Source organism: Plecotus auritus, assembly GCF_963455305.1.
Source record: "Plecotus auritus genome assembly, chromosome: 2".
NCBI lineage: Eukaryota > Metazoa > Chordata > Mammalia > Chiroptera > Vespertilionidae > Plecotus > Plecotus auritus.
This window is the reverse complement of record NC_137771.1, coordinates 221,428,710-221,452,876: the sequence shown is the minus strand read 5'-3', so window position 1 is coordinate 221,452,876 and position 24,167 is coordinate 221,428,710. Positions and strand designations below refer to the sequence as shown.

General features: G+C 45.4%; 1 protein-coding gene across 1 annotated transcript in view; it reads right to left on the bottom strand.

Moving 5' to 3' along the window:
* Window positions 1-802: 802 nt before the first annotated feature.
* Window positions 803-24,167, bottom strand: part of HSF2BP (heat shock transcription factor 2 binding protein) — a gene marked incomplete at its 3' end in the record, with an annotated part of 75,711 nt that continues 52,346 nt past the window's right edge. The window contains exon 8 of the mRNA XM_080655144.1: window positions 803-1,011. Coding sequence (XP_080511270.1) covers window positions 803-1,011 — 209 coding nt within the window. The remainder of the gene's footprint in view (window positions 1,012-24,167) is intronic.

Here is a 24,167-nt window from a genome sequence, read left to right as displayed (position 1 = left end):
GTCTTTGGGAAGTGAAGTGCATCCTCCTTTGTCCTCGCCAGTGGCCTAGATGCAGACGAGAAGGAAACCTGTGGTGCGGGGCCTCTGGTACACACTAGTGTACATCATTAAACTGCATGTGTTCCAATCCAGGAGGCCCTTTTCATGGTATTTGTTATATGAAAAAGTGGACTTTATTCTGAGTTTATAAAGGACCCAGAACAACGTAAAGAGAGTTTTTCCTACCAACCATTGTCAGATACAGCTTCCCAATTCAAGTTTGTAATATTTCGGAAAACAATAGGTGGAGCACATCAATAACTCTTCTGACTTTCTTTATTCAAAAATAAAAGAGGCACAAAAATATAGAACTAAAATGTCCAATGGCATTTGAACTAGTAAGTCACCAAAAGGTTTAAAGGTAAACTTGCATTTGGGGCATTAGTTATAATTACTAGAGAAAGAATGAATTGTTTTTCAAAGAAATGTATCTCAGGAAATGCTGACCAATGGGACAGGTGGTTACTTCATCTATTTCTGGGGGGACCCACAGGTCTCAGAAAGTCCCCTGAGCAGCAGGAGCCCTCTAAGAAGCCAGCACAGCTAACACGGCTGCTGCGACAGGATGGGTTCTTTCTCGGGCTCCCCTTGGCAAGATTAATCCACCAACCACAAGTACCTTCATTTCCAGGGGGGAGGTGTGTGGATATATATTCATTCATGTCCATCTCTAGTCAAGAACATCTGGCCATCTATAACACATGGCCCTCGGTGATGGTTTCAGAACACAAAGTGGGGACCCGGGGAAGGAGGAGGGACATGCCTACGCATCACACTCCAGAGCTCGAAGGTCTTCCAGGAGCTCCTGGGCCACGGTCTGCAGGTGGGGGTTACGGCTCTTGGACATGGCCAGGATGCGCTGCAGGGGCAGGGAGCTCCGGAGCTCAGAGGCCGACTTGGAGAAGACTTCTGGTTCCAGAACCACTGACTGGACAAGTCGCAAAACATGAAGACACACCTCTGCGTCTGGATCTAGGGGCAAGAGGTAACACTCTGGTTGAATAAAACTCCTAATCTTGAGGTACAATCTAACCCTCAAGGGTTCTTGAATTTTCTGAATGACAGATTTGACAGTTTTGAAAACTATGAGCTGAACTAGAAACTGCATCAATTCTTGATGTAAAATTTTAGCTCATAAGAGCAGCATGAAAAACCTCAATCGTCATCTACTTAATAATATCCCATCTTCAAATATTACAACCACATAACTTTAAAATGCTGAAAAATACGAGGGCTTTTCATGTCGTTGACGGTAATTCTGTCCACTTGCAAGACTGTTTTCAAAGGTATTACTATATTTTCACTCTGCAACAAATCCCTCAGAAACCGCATATGGATGTGGCGTCTGTACAGGACACTGAGTTCCAGAGTCACAGGCCACAGCATTCACACTGTATTCCACTTTTCCCACATGAAGTACAGAACCTAGTAGCCTTGCATATATTGTAGCAACCATTTAAAGAGCTAGACTGAAACAACAGTCCAACACAAAGCTCTACCCTTAACCAGGTGGACCCAGCTCTCCTTATCATTTCTCCGTACCTGGAGCCTTTACTTCTTGATTGGATACTGTAACTGGAACCGGGCTCAAAATCAGTACCTCTTTCTTAGCACTGTACTTAAAAAGCGTTTTAAGTACGTGAATGGAAAGAGTGGACTGAACAAACCTTCGCTGGAACCTGCCACAATACCAAGGTCCACCCAGAGCTTTCCCTATCGAATCAGAGCCCCCAGGGCATTGTGAGGACTGCTGTGCTAGGGAAGGAGAAAAGGGAGCCCTACTGCACCCTGGGTAGGGGCAGGGATGTCCAGTTTCAACTCCAAAAGGTAAAGAGCTTGGAAACTGTCACCCCCACCCATATAACAAGAAAAGAAGAATAAACTAAGAATCAAAGACTTTTCTTCAAATGAGGTTGCAGGGTAATGAGAAGCAAACCTAGAAAGTGACCGCCAAGATCACTATTCCTGGAACAGAGACCACTGGAGTCTAAATTGATAGGAACATGCAAATGATCACTTTGACAAATTGCTGGAAGCTGGGTGTGATAGTAAGAAACTTCTGGGGGGTGTAGCAATCTTGCGGGGGGGCCCACATTCTTGTGGGTTTGATCTCCAAGAACCCCAGAAGGTTCTCACATGGTCCGGCAGAGGGCAATGAAGAGTAACCATTCTGAAATACATCTAGGTTGCTTCCCATGACAAACTTTTTTTTTTTTTTTTCCAGAAGACTGAAGTCTCTTCACACAACAAGAACTATAGAAACTACAAAAACAAAGGATCATAGCTGGGAGACTGAAAGGCACAGACTCTATCTAAGGAGGAGTTCTTAGGGAAACCCAAAGGAAACAGGGGAAATGGTGATAACAACAGGAATATGAAGCCCCTGGAGCCTCCATAGAACACAGCCCAACCCCTAGCCAGGTTAACATAAAACCACACACGGAAACCCTATTTACCCAGTAAATAATGTCTATCCTTCAACCAAAAATTACAAGGCACACTAAAAGGAAAAAACACAGTCTAAAGAAACAAACCAGGCAGCAGAACCACACTCAGATAAGACAGAGATTTTGAAATTATCAGACAGGAAATTTAAAATCACTACTAGAGGCCTGGTGCATGAAATTCATGCACTCGCAGGGGGTGGGGGATCCCTTAGCCCAGCCTGCGCCCCCTTGCAGTCCAGGAGCCCTCAGGGGATGTCTGACTGCCAAGTAGGCGGGAGAGGCTCCCGCCACCACTCTTATGCTCGCCAGCCATGAGCCTGGCTCAAGGTTTCTGGCTGAGCAGCACTCTCCCTGTGGGCGCACTGACCACCAGGGGGCAGCTGCTGCATTGAGCATCTTCCCCCTGGTGGTCAGTGCACGTCACAGTGACCAGTAGTTCCACCATTCAGTCGATTTACATATTAACCTTTTATTATATAGGATGATTTGGCCTGGCCAGCGTGGCTCAGTGGTTGAGAGTCAACCTATGAACCAGAGGTCACAGTTCAATTCCTAGTTAGGGCATATGCCCAGGTTGTGGGCTTGATCCCCAGTGTGGGGCGTGCAGGAGGCAGCCGATCAATGATTCTCTCTCATCACTGATGTTTCTGTCTCTCTCTCCCTCTCCCTTCCTCTCTGAAATCAATAAAAACATATTTAAATATAAAATAACTATAATTAGGATGCTAAGGACTCTGTATTAATCAGCTGCCAAAACAAAATAGCACAGATGAGGTGGCTTACACAACAGAAATATATTTCCTCACAATTCTGAAGGCTGATAGTTCAAGATGAAGGTGTCAGCAGGGTGGGTTTCCCTAAGGCCTTGTCCTGCAGATGGCCTTTTCTCTGTCCTCACACAGGCCTGGTGTCTCTCCTATGTCCTAATCTCTTCTTGTAAGAACACCTGTCAGATTGGATTAGGATCCACTGTAAAGGCATCAGTTTAACTTAATTACTTCTTTAGAGGCCCTAGTTCCAAATACAATCAAAGATACTGGGTAGGTTAGGGCTTTAACATATGAATTTTCAACAATTCAGCCCATAACAGGTTCTAATGCAAGAACAGAAGAACAATGTAAACAGAGAGATGAAAACTACAAAAAAAGAATTAATTTCAGCTTAAATATTCTCTCTTCAGAGAGTCATTCCCTTACCACCAATGAAATTACCCTGTCACCCATCACCCTGTCTTAATTCTCTGAATACCAATTATTCTAGGGAGTTATCTTCTCTCCTCCCCCACTGAAAAGCTTCAGGAAAGCAAAGACCTTGTCTGTCTTGCCCGTTACTCTATCTCCAATACAATAAATATTTGCTGAATGAATGAGAAGATTGTATTTTATGTGGTCAAGGCTGATGTAATATAAATGAGAAGGAAATTTCTGAACAAATAAAATAATTAGGCAAGCTGCAGAGACAGCAGTGCAGCCCTTTAAAAGGGGCCAAGTAAAACAAGCCACTGGACGTCATAAATGAGACACACGCAGTCAAGGGTGCAGCCCTACAGGAACAACTTCACGGTGACATCATCATAAGGAAACAGTCAGTTCAGTGACAGCACTGGAAGGGAACACAGACTAAGGGGAAGGCAAATGGCTTGTAATATAAGCACCCAAACTGTACAGGGGGAGAATAACATGGAACTCAGGTTCATTTGGGCCACAGATTAGCAAATTCTGAGTTATAACGACACAATTTATCTTTTAAAACAACCATGGAAAACCTAATTACTTGAGACTGAAAACATCCCCATAGATGGCTCAATTTGGGGTTTAGAAATGGGTAAAGCAACTTAACTGAGAAAAGGCATTCACCAACACAGACATGACGCAGATGTCAGGATTACCTGACAGGAGTTTTCAAGAGCCTCCACAAAAATTCTTCACATGCTGGAAACAATGAAAAAATAGTCTCAGCAAAGAAGTAGAAGACATAAAGAACAAAATGGAAACACTATAACTGAAAAATACAGTAACTGAAATTAAAAACTTAATGGAGACAGAATGGAGGAGCCGGAGAAAAGAATCAGTGAACTGGAAGATGGTACAATAGAAATTACTCAATCTGAATGACAGAGAAAAACAGAGCCTCTGGGACTATGACAAAGATTGAACATTCATGTCTTTGCAATTCTGGAAAGAGAGGGAAAGTCAGCAGGGCTGGAAAATACTACAAGAAATAATGGCTGAGATTTTACTCTATTTGGCAACAGACACAAACCTACAGATCCAAGAAGCTGAGCAAATGACAAACAGGATAGACCTTAAGAAATCTGTGCCAAGACACATCACAGTCAAACTTGTGAAAACTAAAGACAAAGTCTTGAAAGCAGCAAGAGAGAAATAACACCTCATTTATGGTTATTTCTTAATAAAAAACAACTTAATTATACTGGATTTCTCATCAGAAACCATGGAGGTCAGAAGTAAGTGACTCAATGTTTTCCAGGTGTTGAAGCAAAAGAATTGTCAACTCAGAATCCTTTACCCAGGAAAAATGTCCTTCAGAAATTAAAGGGAATTCAAAACATTCTCTGTTGAAGAAAAATTAAGCTGCTGTAGACCTACTCTAAAAGAATGGCTAGGTCACACAAAAACTCCTACAGGAATGTTCATAGACACATTCATCAGTAACAGCCTGTTGAGAGTGTAGCTCAGCTACTCGGTGGTAATACTGCCTCACCTTCCCTTTTGTTTAGCCCAGCGGGGCCCTAAACTAACACTGGCCCTCATGCAAGACATATCCTAGATTAAAGCCCAGAAAGTCACAAGCAAACATATGTCCTGATACAATTACTCCAGTATCCTAAGACCAACAGTCTCCTCAGCCTCCCAGCGGCTTCCCCTACCTGCCCTTAGGTAAGACCTTTGTGAGGCTTACCCAAACCCCACTCTTTTGGTTGGAATTGACGAATCCAGTCTTAGTCCAGGAACCTCAAAGCACTCCACCCACAGACCCTAATAAAGGCATGAATGAGCCCCAGGTCCTGCTCCCTGTGTGCACTCTGCCCTGACCTCCCGGTGTGGCCCCTCCAGGCGTGTAGGGTACCTCCTCCAGGACCTGTAAGTAATAAATTTCTCTATTTCAATTCCCCTTGTGGTCTATTGTTGATCCACAGCTCACCATCCAGCAACCTGCATTTACCAAGTTTTAACTTGACAATTTACCCAGTCTAAAAGTGGAAACAACACAAGTGTCTAATAATGAATGGATAAACAAAATGCGGTACATCTATACAATGGAATACTATTTAGTAATGAGAAGGATGGATAATCCTTGAATACATGCTAAATGAAAGCAGCCAAACATAAAAAGCTACATATTAAAAAATTTCAATTTTATGAATTGCCCCAAGTAGGTAAATCCATAGAGACAAAAAGCAGATTAATGGTTTCCAGAGGCTGGGTGGAAAAAATAATGGGGAGTGACGGCTAATGGGTATGGGCGTTTCCATGGTAGTGATGAAAATATTCTTAAATTAGATGGTGGTGATAGTGCACAACTCTGTAAATAACCGAAAAACTAATGAATCATGCACTGTAAGTGGTTGAATGTTATAGTATGTGCACAAATCTTATGTACAATTCAAAAAGATCTGACAGATGTACACATCCACGAAAAAACACAATCCCAACAAGATTGAGAACACTTTGGCGCCACAAAGCTCCCTCACGGCCTTCCCTTCCAGCCAGCCCTTATCTACCAGCAACTGAAGTCCTGATTTCTATCACCACAGCTTAGTTTTGCCTGTTCTTGAAAAACATACACAGAACCACATATTTTTCCAAAAAGCACTATTTCATTATTAAAGCTCAGGCAAATCAAACCAAATAAAATAATGTTCTGCTTGGTTTTTTTTCCTATTTTTTAAATAAATTTAGTCCCCTCTTGATATTTGGGAGTATTCTCAGTGTCCTACTAAAAGTTTGGATGGACACAGAATCACTGCATCATATACACTGAGTGGCCAGATTATTATGATCTCTGAACGCATAAGAGGCCCGGTGCATGAATTCGTGCATGGGTGGGGTCCAGCCAGCCTGGCCAGGGGGAGGGAACATGGGCAGTTGGCCAGTCTGCCTACTGGTCGAACTCCTGGTCGAGGGGACAATTTGCATATTAGCCTTTTATTATATAGGATATACACTGAGTGGCCAGATTATTATACATTCAGAGATCATAATAACCTGGCCACTCAGTGTATATCTCTTCCAAATAATAAGTAGACAGATTTCTTTGTGAATGTCTTTATTAGATTTAATCATTTGGGAGTGGGGAGAAGATGTGAGGGGAAGAGAAGCTATGCTAACAGGGCACCAACAATTATAAACCAGAAATGCAATTTTAACAAGCTGATCAAAGAACTTCTCTGGGTGGCATCCTCCTCGGCTCTGCACTCTCAGTGACTGGTTTCTGTCCCAGACCCCCTCCCCACCGCCCCTCACACCCCCTCCTATTCTCCAGACACACACTCATCACCACCGACTTAGCTCTATGGGTCCCAAACTGGGCTCTTAGACATGAGTTCCCTAGATGGTGACAGGTGCTTCCATCTACCCCACACCACCTCCACTGGGGAGGGGAACATAGGACAGGAAAAAAGGCATTCTGGGCATTAAGCTGTGGCTAACTAAGGACTAGAAGACAAGGAGATGGCACTGTGATAGCTCTTGTCACAGGCACTGATTCCACATGCCACATTTCTCAAATAGGCACTCACACTGACACAAAGAAAACATGACAAATCTCAGGATTTCCTGACAGCTGACCTGGCTCCCTAAGGCACAGTTCAGACACACTCTCACACATGCTCACAGGGCCTTTCTGTTCTCAGTCATACTTAAAATTAAAACAAAGGGTCTAACTTTACTTATCAAGGTAACTATCCTTGTTTTCTAAATTCCTGCATTAAATGCATAAACTGAAATATGAAGTGAGCTGTGAGTTCATCTCCATGACAGTCTTACAGGGGTGAAGTGTGTAACCTGAAATCTCCCCACCGTCACTTTAGCAAAGCCAGCCTTTGTTTTCTCATGTGTAGACTGAATGTTTAATCGTCTACATGGTTTCTGTAGAGACTGAATAAGGAGACAAATCAAAGTGTCTATCGAGACACTGCGCACATAGCTGCATTCCATAAATAGCATTTCCAAACTACAGAGAACAAACCTTCACCCCCGCTCTCCACCAGCAGCCCATTCTCACCACACAGGCCTCTGCTGCTCTTCCAACAGAGCAGCGCCACCCCCACCTCAGAACTCTCGCACTGCCCATCCCCCTGGGGAACGTGCTTCCCCAGAAACCCTGGAGCAATGTCCCACTACCTTCAGGTCTTTGTGTGGAAGTCAGCTGCTCAGTAGCCTTCTGTGAACCATCTTAAAATAAAAAACAAGAGCAAACACTGCCTCCTATTCCCCCCTTCCCTGCCTTTTCTTCTTAGTAGCATTAAAGATCATAAAACATACTGTATGTTTTGCTTATTTATTTTCTCTACTGTCTCTCTTCACTCATCAGCTCCATGAAGGCAAGGGCTTGAAACTGTTTGGCTCGCTGCTGTATCCCCAGTGCCAGGAATTGTGCCTGCACAAAGTAGGGGCAAATCATAAAGATCTTTTGAGTGAATTAATAGTGTCCAGTGACAGAGAACAAAGGAATTACAGAATTCAAAAGAAGAAAACACTGCTACTAGGAGTAAATCTAATGAAAGATATTCAAGATCTCTATGCAGAAAACAATATACTATTGAGAGAAAGATCTAATCAGTGAGGAGATTATCATGTCATGTACTAAAGTCTCAACACTGTAAAGATTTCAGTTTTTGAAACTAATCTACAGATGCAATTTCAATCAAAATCAAAACAGCTTCCTTTGTGGAGTTCTACATACAGATTCTAAAAATTACATGGAAAGGAGCCAACAATAGCAAAGGCATCCTTGAAGAAAATTGAGAGAAAGTGCCTGTACGTACAAGAGGCGATGTGGTAATGCAAAGTGATGGGGCTGGAATGGAGAGCCCAAGCACGTGAGGAATGCTATTAAAGGACAAAGGCCACTCTGAGGAGCCGTGGGGAAAGGACAATCCTGCCAATAAATGTGCTGGCCTGCAGATATCCATATGGAAAGAAAATTAAACTTGATCCCTACCACACAGCATACCACATGTCAGGGAGATATGGCAACTAAATGCGAAAAGCAGAAAGAGAAGGCTCCCAGATGACAGAGAACTTCTTGCTTACCAAAAGACACCACTAAGAGAAATAAAGCAAGACACTGAGTGGTAAAATATATGTGCAACTTTTAAAATATATGTGCAACTGAGATTCTGTTCCAGAATGTAAAAATTAATAAGACAGACAATCTAACAGAAAAGTAGTAGGAGAGTAGAATAGGACTTGACAAAAGAGGGTATCCAAAAGGCCAAGTATACACAGAACTAATCAGAAAAATAACATTAAACCACAATGAAGTAACATCCACCCCAGCCGAATGGCTGAGGACAGAGGCCTACAACAGCAGGCATTCATGCTGCCGGTAAAATTGACACCTCATACAACCACTTTGGAAACAGCCCAGCATAAGCTACTAGAGTTTGAAGACATGCACTTCCATTGATCCCAAACTTCCATTTCGAATTGGTGCCCCCAAACAGGAAAATATGCATGTTTACCACAGGCAGGTTCCAGAATTTAGGAGAAGCATTATTTGTAAAACAGAAGCAATCCAAATGTGCGATCAGAATGGCAAGTGGCCCAGCTGATGTAAAGGATTCCTGCACAGCAGTGAGTCTCAGCTGTGGGTGGGCACTGTACCCTCCAGGGGATATTCTGAATGTCAGTTTTGGTTGTCATACCTGGGGAGTGCTACTGGCACTAGTGAGTAGAGGCCAGGCTGCTGCTTACCATCCTGCAATGCACGTGATGGCCCCACCACAGAGAACGATGCTGCCTGAATGTGCACCGTGCTGAGACAGCCTGCAGTGCAGCAATGAATGTGTCTACAGGGACTGGCAGCCCATGAAGAGCCTTGCAAACAAAATGTGAATGAAAAGCCAACACAAAAGCATGATTCCACTTATATAACATTCAAAAATGGGAAATAGGAAGAAGAAAGAGTGACTAGGAGGGTGCAAAGGATTTTCAGGGTGCTGGCAACTCATCATTTCTGTCTGGGTGGTGTTAAAAATTTTTCCCTTGTGACAATTCTCTCAGCTTCACTTTTATGTTCTATATATTTTTCTCTAAGTATGTGCACTTATTAATTTTGATAACAGATGGGGAAACCAAGATGGCAGCATAGGTAAACACCTAAATTGCTGCCTTGCACAACAATATCAAAACTACAACTAAAAGACAAAACGGACATTATCCAGAACCACAGGAAAGCTGGCTGAGTGGAAATTCTACAACTAGAAGAAAAGAGGAAAGCACATTGAGACTCAGAGGAGCTGCAAAAGGCTGAGATACGGAGACTCGCACGTGGAGAGGACGGGCGGCTATGTGCACAGGTGGCTGAGTGCGCAGCTGGCTTTCTAAAGCAGGAGAGAGAAGGAAGCTCCCGACTGCACTGAACCGTCCCGGGTGAGATGCTGGGAAACCAGACTCATTCGGGGGGAATCTGGACTGTCAGGAAAAGAGAAAGCACACTGAGATTCAGAGCTGCGGAAGGCAGAGGTCGAGAGGCGCACGCGCGCACGCGCGCGCACGCAGGGAGGACTGACTGCCTAAATGCACGGGCGGCTGAGTGCACAGCTGGCTTTCTAAAGCGGGAGGGAAACGGAAGCTCCCAACTGCGCTGAACTCCAGTTCCGGGCAAGTTTCTGGGAACCGTGACTCATTCGGGGAGAAACTGGACTGTCTGGCAGCGGGCAAAACTCGAGGGTGGCTTTCTCTCAGAGGTGCTTGCAGCAATTACCGAGGGACACTGAGACCCAGGGGCCTCTTAGGGCAGGACTGATGGGAAACCAGGCTGTCTGCTCCACCCTGAAACTCCGTCCCATACAAGCTGAGCACAGAGGCTTTTGCAATTTTGCAAGTCTTGTCTCATAAGAGTGTCTCCAGCACAGAAGTTCTCCCATAGTAGACACAGCTGATCCTCACAGCCAATTGGCCTGGAGGTCAATTCCTCCCAGTGATACCAACAACAATCAAGACTTAACTACAACAAGACTGTGCACACAGCCCACAAAGGGGTGCACAAAGAGTGTCCACCTCAGGTAACTGGGGAGGCTGAGCCACTGGGCCCTAGAGGACACCTACCACACAAAGCTACTCTACCAACTCAGGGAAGCAACTAAAATGCGGAGACAAAGAAACAGATCACAAATGAAAGAAATGGAGGAAAGCAAACAACTGGATATAGAGTTCAAAACCACAGTTATAAGGTTTTTCAAGAATTTCCTAGAAAAGGCCAATAAATTTAGTGAGACCCTCGAGTATATGAAAAAGGACCAACTAGAAATTAAACATACACTGACTGAAATAAAAAATATTATACAGAGACCTAACAGCAGACTAGAGGATCGCAAGAATGAAGTCAAAGAGATGAAATACAAAGAAGCAAAAAACACTCAGCCGGAAAAGCAAAAGGAAAATAGAAGAATCCAAAAATTTGAAGATAGTGTAAGGAGCCTCTGGGACAACTTCAAGCGTACCAACATCAGCATTATGGGGGTGCCAGAAGAAGAGAGAGAGCAAGATACTGAAAACCTATTTGAAGAAATAATGACAGAAAACTTCCCCCACCTGGTGAAAGAAATAGACTTACAAGTCCAGGAAGTGCACAGAACCCTAAACAAAAGGAATTCAAAGAGGACCACACCAAGACACATCATAATTAAAATGCCAAGAGCAAAAGACAAAGAGAGAATATTAAAAGCAGCAAGAGAAAAACAGTTACCTACAAGGGAGCACCCATACGATTGTCAGCTGATTTCTCAACAGAAACTATGCAGGCCAGAAGTGAGTGAAATATTCAAAGTGATGAATAGCAAGAACCTACAACCAAGGTTACTCTACCCAGCAAAGCTATCATTTCAGAATTGAAGGTCAGATAAAGAGCTAAGAAAAAGCTAAAGGAGTTTATCACCACCAAACCAGTATTATATGAAATGCTGAAGGGTATTCTTTAAGAAGAGGAAGAAGAAGAAAAGGTAAAGATAAAAATTATGAACAACAAATACATATCTATCAACAAGTGAATCTAAAAATCAAGTGAATAAAAAAATCTGATGAACAGAAACTGCTGAATATAATAGAATCAGGGGCATAGAAAGGGAGTGGACTGACAATTCTCGGGGGGAAAGGGGTGTGGGAGGTGCCGGAAGAGACTGGACAAAAAGCGTACACCTATGGATGAGGACAGTGGGGGGGAGGTAAGGGCAGAGGGTGGGGTGGGAATGGGAACCGGGTGGAGGGGAGTTATGGGGGGGGGAAAGATGAACAATTGTAATAATCTGAACAATAAAGATTTATTAAATTAAAAAAATTTTTTGATAACAGAAGGAAGGGAAAAGGAAGCAAGGAAAGAAGGCAGGGAGGGGACAGAAAGAAAAATAACAATTTACCAAAGTCCTTCCAGAGAAGCCCTTCCTACCTCTCCGGGCCAACAGACCTCCCGCTGTCCCCCAAACCTGACAGACTGGCATGGGGGTCAGCCCTCCCAGCCCACCCATTGGGGTCCACGCTGACATCTTTTCTCCTGGATCCCTCCCTCGCTCTATCGGGAGCCCCGTTGCTAGGTTCAGGGTCCAGCTCCACCACTTGATCCCTGGTGGCAAGAGTAGTGGCCTCACAGGGCTGGTGAAGGGATTATGTGAGTTAAACGCATGTAACTTGCTCAGGGTAAGGCCCAACACAGAGCAACACTGAGAAATGCTAGTTATCATTATTGTCTCAAACTAGTTCATTTAAGTATTGCCTTCTGTGATGGTTGATTTCATGTGTCAACTGGACTGAGTTAAGTACAGTGCTGGAAAACATCATTTCTGGTTGTGTCTGTGAAGGTGAATCCACAGACTGAGTAATGATCACTCTCACCAGTATGGATGACATCATCCAAACCTTAGAGGCCTGAACAGAAGAAGAAGGCGGAGGAAGTGCAAATTCACTTTATTTGCTTGAGTGTGATGTCAGCTCCTGCCTCCAGACATCAGATCTCCTGGTCCCGGGCATTAGACTGAATGACACTCCTGGCTTCCCTGCCCCTCCATCTTACAGAAGGCAGACCTGGGGACTTCTTGGCCTTCATAATCACATGAGCCAATTCCTGTTATATATCCTCTTATGGATGGGTGGATGATGGATGGATGGATGGATGGACGGACGGACAAACAGACAGACACACAGATCCTATTGGTTCTATTTCTCTGGAGAATCCTGATTAATATATCTTCTCTGCAAATTTCAAGTTCTTTAACACAGACTACAAGGCAGTAATTCTCAGAGACCCAGATCCAGAGCCTGCATTCCTGATGCTCACGTCTTTGCAGACTGGCTGACACTGCACCTGCGTCACAGGGAGTCCCACTGTACACAATGTGCATCTGGTTTCCAGGCAGGCAGCAGGAACCTCTGCTCAGGGGAGGGGGCGGGGCAGTCAGTCTTGGCTGACTGTCTATTAGACTAAAGTCTGAGTCTGACCGTGGACAAATTCTGGAAATAAATAACACCCAACATGCTTTCAATATAAGCTATACATCACTGCAGCAGCTTACCCAGCAATGAAATGAAATATTTACTTGGTTTTTCCTTTGTGGCCTGCAGGTCTTTTTCTTTAGGTTAAAGAAATAGGTGCCTTGCCCTAGCCAGTTTGGCTCAGTGGATAAAGTGTCAGCCTGTGGATTAAAGGGTCCTGGGTTCAATTCCAGTCAAGGGCACATGCCCAGGTTGTGGGCTCGATCCCTAGTAGGGTGCATGCAGGAGGCAACTGATCAATGATTCTCTCTCATACCTCTCCCTTCCTCTCTGAAATCAATAAAAATATATATTAAAAAAATAGGTGCCTTGAACATAAAACTGTAACGTACAAATATCTCTAAAGCCACAGTGTGTCCTCAATTAAAATCTAAGTAATCCAACTCATGTCATGTACACTACTTGTTCCAAGTGACAATCAAGCATTTAGAAAATCTCTTATTTTGCCATGTTCTTTATGAATCTCTTTAGCTATCACCACCTGTTTCCCAGGTAGCAACTGTTCTTGCCCCTACAATGGCATCTGATTATTTCTCTCAGGTTATTACCATACCAACCAGCCCCTATGTATAAATGAAGATGCATGTTACTCCTGACAGAAACAACACAAAGGATTTCTCTGCAATTACTTCTCTATGATGGAGGAAAAATTAGTTGGTTAAAAAAAATCCCATTAAAATAAGAACAAAATCCATTTTCACAAATCAACCAAAACTGTTGTTCTAAGTCTCTAACCAGAAGACAGTTACTGAGCCGTAAGCATGAAGACAGATCAGATTCGTGATGTTATATTGCCACAGGAGCCCCCTGTGAGAGCAGCAGTTTGAGTTAGTTTAGCATCTAATACAGGAACAGTGAGCAAATACTTGTGAGTGGTCCCTGCAGTGCTCTTGTTGTCACAGGTGACACTAGCGGATGGGCTCTGTAGAGTCCAACACTGTGCCCTGTCCTCTCTCAGAGCGCATGTTCTATATGCCTCCCTTTGAATGTGGAACAGGGGTCTCAGACTTTACATTCACCAAACCAAACTCCACCTCCCTACCGCTCCTCCCCAGGACCCCCAACAGCACCAACCGCTGACCCCAAAATCTAAGTGCCACCCTGGACTTCCCTCTTTCATATGCCTCGCCCTTCAAAGTGTACCTTAAATCTGGACACCTTGATCATCGTCGCTGCTACCATCCTGGTCACACTGCCACCATCTTCTCAGCTAACCTCTTACAACTGCCTTTGACTCCTTTTGGCCTCCCCAACAGCAGACTTAATGAGCTTAGTAAATAGTACATCAGCCCAGGACCCGCCCTGCTCAAAGTCTTCTCAGCTGTACACCGGCCCTAAGGGATCCAGGCCCAACTCTGACTCCTCTCCTGCCACTGCCAGCGTCCTCTACAGCCACACTGGCTTTTCCCACTCCCATACTCTCACTGCCCATGGCCGCTGCAGGGCCCTCAGCTGCCTGTCCTTGGCCCATGATGCTCTTCTCGCAGATCTCTGCATGTTTGTCCTTCACTTAAGTCTCCACTCAAATACCTAAAGAACAGACCCTAAAGCATGGTCACTCTTGAGCCCTCATGCTACTTCACATATCAACCAAAACTGTTGTTCTGAGCCATAAGCCTGAAGATAGACCAGATCTTTATTTGTATTATGTGATACACGCCATTCTACCTGTTCATTGTCAAGTCTCTCCACTTGACTGTAAGTTCCACAAGGGAAGGACTCTGTCTTGTTCACTTTCGAACCTCTATCAGGGGTCCTCAAACTATGGCCCGCGGGTCACATGCGGCCCGCCGAGGACATTTATCTGGCCCGCCAGGTGCCACTGCCTGTCCTGCTTAGCAGCTGACTCATCCCGGGCCCACAGTGCGCATAGGAATTTGTTCATAGTTGGTTTTTTTTAAACTATAGTCCGGCCCTCCAACGGTCTGAGGGACAGTGAACTGGCCCCTGTTTAAAAAGTTTGAGGACCCCTGCCTAGTTCCTAGAGCAGGGCTTAGCGCTCAATGAATACTTGTGATAAATGAGCTGCCCAAGTGCACTTCAAGCCACAGCACACCCTGCCCAATGCATCAGCCACCTGAGGGACAGGTAAAGCCTCACAACTACAAAGTCAGGTAGAGTCTCCTACCACCAAGCGGCGGGGGGGAGGGGGGGGGGGGTTAAGTAGAACCCACCACTGCCATGAGGGCAGGGGTAGAGCCCTCAGCTCAGCAATAGAGTCTGTGCAGGGGATGTCGAGCCCCTGCAGTGTACTTTGTGGGCGTCAAAAGAAATATAACATCTAGCCCAGGGGTGGGCAAACTTTTTGACTCGAGGGCCACAATGGGTTCTTAAACTGGACCGGAGGGCCGGAACAAAAGCATGGATGGAGTGTTTGTGTGAACTAATATAAATTCAAAGTAAAGGAGCGGAGGGGAGACCAAGAGAACCGGATAGAACAGCCGGATCCGGCCCGTGGGCCGCAGTTTGCCCACGGCTGATCTAGCCTCTAGTCTCTTACCTAGTTAGAGATTTAAAACAAAAACAAAAAGTTCCAGGCCATTAACAAGCAACAGATCAGAAAGTGCAAATATGAGTCTGTTTGGAACGTTCACAATGGGGCTCTGAAAAAGGAATGATCCGACTTGGGGACAGGATGTCTGGAAAGGCTCCTAGAGAGTGGTTTCAAGTTGGATTCTGAAGGTCTGGGAACAGACTGCATCTAACCTTAGATGACTGGGAGATGGACTAGTAGTGAAACTTTACAGAGTAGTCTATTTCATGTTTCTAATTTTTTCTTTCCAAAATCAAAAGAGAAGTTATTACTCCAACTATTACAAATTAAAACTCCCTCATCTTGGCTTCTTGCATTAGCTCATCTGTTTCTGAATTACACTCTAGCAACAGATTCCTCATTTGCCTCCTTCCAAAATCACTTCTCAACTTTTCAACATGATACTTTAGACAACAGATCACACACAGAGGGAAGTAGAAAAGGTGTTACTTAGCCCAATGAAGAATTTGCTCCTTTTCTAAAATACACTCGTATGGCAGATGGGTCAGCTCTGATGTATATGCAGAGCCTGAATCACAACCAAATTAGTCCCACTTCAACACATGTCAAAATACATTAAAATAAGCAGATGTCAGTAATTGTAACAGAAATACCACTGGCAAACACAGAATCCTCAGGAGGGTGTATCATGTATTAAATGGAAGCAACAAAGAACTTTTACATTTCAAATTAAATGTAGTTTAATTTATAAATCCAGCATGGCCTAGGAGAAAACACACAAGCTCAGGTGGAGGGCCAGGATATGAACACCAAATACAGTGCTTCTAATGACCTGGCCTTAACAAGTATGGTGTCCATGTTCTTTGAGGCTTAGTTTCCTCATAATAAGCAGGAAGTACACCCATCTCAGAGCCTCACAGCACACTAGGTGACACATGTAAGCTTGTGCAGGTAGAGCTGATCCTCAATAAGTATAGCTATTAGGACTCTGGCTGTTGTGCCTCTTTCAGCAACAAGGATTATCACGTACCTATAACCTGACAATTTAGGCATCTTATCTGAAAGATCTTTCTAAGAATTACCTTTTGGTTTGGGTTTCCAGAAAGTTTAGTGTATGGGTAATAAATTTTAAGTATGAGAGTTTGTGCCAGCAAGCATGTTTTTATTTACTGTGATGGGACAATGTGGGGAGAGGCAGGAAAAGGGTGTGAAGAGGGTGATGAGCACATACAGCCTGCTCCTAAATGCTTTCTGAGGAGGAGGATGGCCAGAACTCCAAGGAACACATGAAACTATCAAATTTACCCATTTCATAATTTTCTTCACTGGACTTTTGCCCTCACGTGAACAGGAAAAAAAGACTGAAAGAAAAGCAAAAAGCACCAGTGACCTGTAGGTCCTACAGTGTAGCAAATATCAAGCATGTCAATGGAGTCCTAGAAGGAGAGGGGAGAAACCATAAATAAATTCTGAAGAAGAAATGGGCATAAATGAGTGAATCCATTAGTGCGTGAACGTAAGAGAAAACATGCCCACCAGAAGTCACCTGTCCCATCCTTCATGGCTGAGCAAAGCAGGGTTTGATCCCAGCTCCCCCATTTTCTAGCACTATGACTCCAAAAAAACCATTTTCTGAGAGTCGTTGCCCAACATAACGAATGGAATGAATGCAGCAAACTTCAGCATGAGCCCCACATACATGCAGTGGCCCAGGACAGTGTGCAGTCCAGGGGATGGGTTCCCCCAGGAACTTGTAAATAACACCCCTTCTCTGAGTGAGAGGAGGAAAACCCCATACTTAGAATGATAAATTAGGAGCCTGACTGAAAATGTGAGTAGAGAGTTGTGGACCCTGCTGCAATCTCCAGAGATCAGATAACAAAGTTCTTTTGTTCATCAAATGAATGCCGATGGAACAGATAAGCCTCAAACTCCAGGTCTCAGCTGAGTATAACAGGACTCGGTGTCTGCCCTTACAGGGCACAGACAGTATAACTGTAATGGTGGGCACCTGGGTGGGCAGATCATGCAAAAATGCAGAAGCTGGTCAAGCTCAAGCATAGTGTAAGGTCGCACCCCCAGAGGCAGTGCTGGGGAGGCTGCTGAGGACTGTGCAGAACATGGCCTGTCACTGGAGCCAAGCTCCATGCTAAGAGACTGGGGTGACTCCCAGGCTTCCGGGCTCATCTGCCTCCATGCTCTGCACATCCTTCCCATGTTTTGGGGGCAACTCTGTGACAGGTAGTTTGGCTCACTAAGGAGTCAGAAACGAGCAAGAAGGTACTCTGGACGGGGATGAGAGCAATCACCAGCAGTGACCTTCCCGGGGTCAAGTACTCCATTAGCCTCTTGCTCTATACCTCAGTTTCTCTGAGTGAGTGTGACCTGAGGCAGCTTTTCATTATCCAGATCATTCCGGGGTCCTGAACGAGGAAGAAGGCCCAGACCATGAGCCCCTCAGGTCTCTTGGCAGACTGCCACAATCAAGCCTTCCACTGGAAATCATCAGTCACTTTACCATGCCCTTTCGAACTATTGATGATTCTATTTGGCACTTAAATTTGACAAAAAACAATCCACTGACCTCTTATCAGTCAGTTGCCACACACTGGCTGGCTCCTCTGAAGACATCCAGCAAATCTATGAGCTGGGTGTTTACCTTGGGAGCAATGGTTCGCCCACCTTTTTGGGGGCCAAAAAACGTATATATTAACATTCTGATAAAAGCTACACCCAACCCCCTCAAAGATGCCAGAGTCACATTCTGGCTGGGAGGGTGATGCAGCCTCGCGGAGAAAGCCAGCAACCTGCTGGACTAATCTTGGTCTCCCCACTGGGAGATGCCTTCCTTGCCTCCCTCAGCCCTCTAGGCACTGCTGGAACATGGCTAAATGGAGCTTCTTTCCTGCTGATGGTGGCTAAGGAGAGCCAGCAAGACCAGCCAGCAGACTCTAGCCCAGACTGACAGAGCCCTGGGCAGGAGCAGCGGGAGGGGAGGCCTTCCCTCCCCTTCTCACTGCTAATGGACTTCCCACTATGCTTTTAAAATACCCTGTTCTTATTTTCTTTCTGATTTAAGAACTGGAACTAAAAATCTTTGGACCTCTAGGGTTTGGTATTTTTCAAAGATTACAATGTATTTATATCATAATCTTGGTAACAGGCAGTCAAAGGTCAGAATCTCATTCAGACTCATGAGCACCTAGTCGTTCTAGAACCTAGAACCTAGGTGCTGCAGTACCATCTCTTCATGCTAAAAATAAAAGCAACTTATTTCAAAGACTTCACATTTCCACAGATAAGTCATAAACCTGCTTTGAGAGCTACACCCTTCATCTGGGTCCTCAGACTCCCCCCTCTACCTGGTCCTCAGACTCCCCCTTCCACCTGGTCCTCAGACTCCCCTCCACCTGGTCCTCAGACTCCCCCCTCCACCTGGTCCTCAGACTCCCCCCTCCACCTGGTCCTCAGACTCCCCCCTCCACCTGGTCCTCAGATTCCCCTCCACCTGGTCCTCAGACTTCCCTCCACCTGGTCCTCAGACTTCCCTCCACCTGGTCCTTAGACTCCCCCCTCCACCTGGTCCTCAGATTCCCCTCCACCTGGTCCTCAGACTCCCCGCTCCACCTGGTCCTCAGACTCCCCCCTCCACCTGGTCCTCAGACTCCCCTCCACCTGGTCCTCAGACTCCCCGCTCCACCTGGTCCTCAGACTCCCCCCTCCACCTGGTCCTCAGACTCCCCTCCACCTGGTCCTCAGACTCTCTTCTGGAACTCTAAGAAAATGTATCTTTCCTGCTGCAAGACAGGGGAGCTGATGTCCAACTACTGCAAGACAAACTGCAGTACGGGCTACTCTCTTACAGCCTGATTCTTTCCAGAAGGAAATGATAATAAAAATACCTTACATTTGACTAGCAAGTTGCCACTTATAAAGTACTTTCACACACATCACTGCGTTTCTACTTTGGGGGAAAATCTCTTCAGGCCAAAAGAAATGTAAATACCCTGCTGTCAAGTGACCCTGTTCCCTCACTGACTCAGGAGGATGGAGCAGACTGTTAGGATCCTGCCATGGAATAAGAAAATCCCTAAAAATACCTCTCCTCCTATCCGTAAAGAGTAACCACGAGTAGGGCAAATTGGAAACAGTGGTAGGTCCTAAGGATATTTAAATCATAACTCAAAAGACATTTTCACATTCCCATGTCCAGTGATGTGTAATGTTATCAACATCTGAAGTGGGACAATCCTCTTAGGCATGGACATCAGTGGCCTCAACATCTAGGCAGAAAAGAAGTTGCGGTTGGCCACCTGTTCTACGCCTTCTTGATTGTTCACAGCATTAAATTAGCCTACAACCGCATATTTAAATCAGGCCTCTAAAGCGCCACACTGCCTAGTCGTGTGGCCTTGAAGAGCTCTAGTATCTTCATGTTTTTATATATACCAGCTGTAAAGACTAAACACAATGAAGAGGTAAAGGCTTTAGTCCAGTCATCACATACTCAGTGCAGAGTCCATGTGCTATATTCTCATTCGCTCCTATGGTTCAGTACAGAAATGTGACATGGACACCAGGGGTTAAAAATAAGCTGGTCATGTCTATTCCACAAAATATTATGTTGAAGGCAATCCTCTAGTATCACATCGCATGGATGAAAGCCTTGCCTTAGTGATATAAAACCTTTTAAAGAATAACACAATTATTATCTGTATTCCTACGAATTAAGCACTCTGTGCATAGTCTTAAAAATTAAACATGTACATTATGTTTAGCTGAGGCTTTAAATCATACAAAGTGAAAGATGTTTAATTCTGTTTAAAAAAACAAACTTTCACTGAACATTATATGAAGCCAAAATAATGCTTTTAATTATCCTGATCACATCCCTAGTACCCAATTTTCACTTATTGATATGAACTACTATTATTAGAGAAATTGTACAGTTAAACCATGTGAAATTGTTATTTTTATAGGTGTAAAATGGACAAGTAGTGGCAATTTCATGTGGCTCAACCTAGCCCTATGCCCAGGCACTGTGCTGGGGGCTCTGTGTCGATGGACTAATTAGATTCTGTACCCGCTCTGCAGCATATGTCACGGACACCATTTACAGATTAGAGGCCTGGTGCACGAAATTCGTGCACAGGGGTGTGTATCCCTCAGCCCAGCCTGCACCCACTCCAATCTGGGACCCCTTAAGGGATGTCCGACTGCCAGTTTAGGCCCGATCCCGTGGGACTGGGCCTAAACGAGCAGTCAGACATCCCTCTCACAACCAGGACTGCTGGGTCCCAACCGCTTGCCTACCTGATTGCCCCTAACTGCTTATGCCTGCCAGCCTGACGGACACCTAACTGCTCCCCTGCCAGCCCAATTACCCTAACTGCCCTCCCCTGCTGGTCTGGTTGCCCCTAACTGTCCTCTCCTGCAGGCCTGGTTGCCCCCAACTGCCCTCCCCTGCTGGCCCGGTCACCCCTAACTGTTCTCCCTTGCCAGCCTAGTCGCCCCTAACTGCCCTCCCCTGCAGGCCTGGTTGCCCCTAACTGTCATCCCCTGCAGGCCTGGGTCCCCCCCCGCCAACTGTCCTCCCTGCAGGCCTGATCCCCCCCAACTTCCCTCCCCTGCAAACCTGGTCCCTCTCAACTGTCCTCCCCTGCAGGCCTGGTCCCCACCAACTGCCCTCCTCTGCTGATCTGGTCACACCTAACTGCCCTCCCCTGCTGGCCTGGTCCCTCCCAACTGCCCTCCCCTGCTGGCCTGATCACCCACAACTACCCTCCCCTACAGGCCTGGTCCCCTCCAACTGCCCTCCCCTGCAGGCCTGATCACCCCCTACTGCCCTCCCCTGCAGGCCTGGTCCCCCCCAACTCCCCTCTCCTGCAGGCCTGATCACCCCCTACTGCCCTCCCCTGCAGGCCTGGTCCCCCCCAACTCCCCTCTCCTGCAGGCCTGATCACCCCCTACTGTCCTCCCCTGCAGGCCTGATTGGCCCCAACTGCCTTCCCCTGCTGGCCTGGTCTCCCCCAAATGCCCTCCCCTTGCAGGCCTGGTCGCCCCTAACTGCCCTCCCCTGCTGGCCTGGGTCCCCCCCAACTCCCCTCCCCTGCAGGCCTGGTCCCCCCAATTGCCCTCCCCTGCAGGCCTAGGTCCCCCCCAACTGCCCTCCCCTGCAGGCCTGATCGCCTCCAACTGCCTTCCCCTGCAGGCCTGGTCCCTCCCAACTGCCGTCCCCTGCTGGCCTGATTGCCCACAACTGCCCTCTCCTGCTGGCCATCTTTTGGCGGCCATCTTGTATCCTCATGGGGGTGGCCATCTTGTGTGTTGGAGTGACGGTCAATTTGCATATCACCTCTTTATTATATAGGATGAAGAGTGGGAGCTGGTCAACAAACTTCCTCAAGACCAACAACTAACATGTAGAATTTGCAGTCCTATTGTGCCCCTCCACATCTCAACCACCGGCAAAGTGTTCTGTTAGCTTCTCTATTTGCATTTGTACCTTCATATTTTGTCAAGAAGAGCAAATCAGGTAAGTTGATGCTGGCAGGTTGTGTTTTCAGCAAATGCAGATGTTACCTCCAACTACTGTACCTTCTTCATAACCCTTCATTCTGCATATCAAGAAACTTGAAACTGATTTAAGAGATTTTGTTGTATTTACTATAGAAACAGTGAATCAGAATACCTCAACTAAAATTACAGAACTCCAAGTCAAACTGGCTTAAGCAGTAATAACATTTATTACTTACATCAAGTCCAGAAATAGGGCTTCATTTAATGGCTCGGTTATATCATCAAAGAACTGGGTCTGTTCTCTCCACTGCCCTCCACAGCATAACCTGTGAAGCTGACTCAACTCACTCTCAGTGAGATGCAACCAGCATTCGGGGCTGCGCACTTCCTCGTTCATATCCAACAAGGGAGGAGAGGCCTCCCCACCATCCGTGGAGTTTGGATGAACCCACTCAGCTCAGGTGTCCACCTCCAGACCATGGCTATGGGCAGAAGAATGCCATGCACTGACTGGCTTAAGCCTTAACCCCAAGACCAGTCACTGACAGAATGATAGGACTGTCATGACTGCCTCGACCCTGTTTTACATGAGAGTCACCTGAAGAGGTGTGACAACCCTGATGACTGGGCCCCACTCCCAATTAAGATTACAACCTCTAGGGATGGGGTCCCACGCTGGACTATCAGGGAACATGTGTGTGTGTGTTTCTCCCAATCAATTAGATTACAACTTCTAGAGATGGGGACCCATGCTGGACTATCAGGGCACATGTGTGTGTGTGTGTGTGTGTGTGTGTTTCTCCCAATCAATTAGATTACAACCTCTAGAGATGGGGACCCACGCTGGACTATCAGGGCACATGTATATGTGTGTGTGTGTGTTTTCTTTCTTTTTGCTTTTTTTTTCCTTCACAAAAGTCCCCACTGGATTTTAGGATCTCTTTCCCGAAGGCATATAGTCCATGAAAGGGAGAGTGAAGCCCTGAATAGTTAGATACAAGGAAGAGATACAGGGGCCATCACAGTATCCAATATACACAGACACAACCAAGTAAGTCAAGGAGGAAAGGCAGTGCAGTTCCTAATTCAAGCTGCAACGGGCTTAGGAACTGTATTACCCTCAGCACTGTCTCTAGTGCACAATTTTGTGTCAGGCAAAACAGAGATAGTAATCTTAGAGTGCTATGATCTGATACAACTGTAACATGACTTTGAAGAATCCTGTACACCGCACGTAACTAAGGAAACTCGAATGCGCACCTTCCCAGATTAAATGGGCAGGAAGGAGGCACTCCCTGGCCTTCTGCGCTGCTTCTAGATTGAAGTCATTATGGCCGCCTGGTACTTTGGCAATGTCTCTGCTCTGCATAAATCTCTGCGGCCTGAGGGAGGAGGGGTGTTCTGGCTGGGAGGGTGATGCAGGCAGGATCAGAAGGGGCTCGGCTGTGTACCTTCCAGTTCTAGCCAGGACCTCTTCTGGAAGCGTATGACCTTGGGACATGAAAGTTTTTCTTTACAATTTTAGCACTAAAAATATTATATTTGTGTCCAAAAAATGTAACAACAAATATTTAATAAATGCTAGCTTCCCAATTTTCACCTTCTAATGAGTTTCTTTTGACTTTTGAATAAAAATGGCTTCGAAGATGTTGCATAACTGTCATCAGTAGAATATGTTCACAGCTGGAAGGCTTACAAATCACATGGGAAATTTCATTAGCTGAGGTTTAATAACTGTATAAAGAACAATAATCCTAAACCCTGGATCTTCCATCAGTGAGTTAATGAAAAATACTATCCTTTTAAAAAAAATAATGCAGAATTTGTAGAATTGTAACAATTATTTTAATATTAGTGGCCTATATTTAAACAAACCACCAAAAATAAAGCAAATATCACATTTTAGTAACTTACTTTTATGCCAGAAAAGAAGTC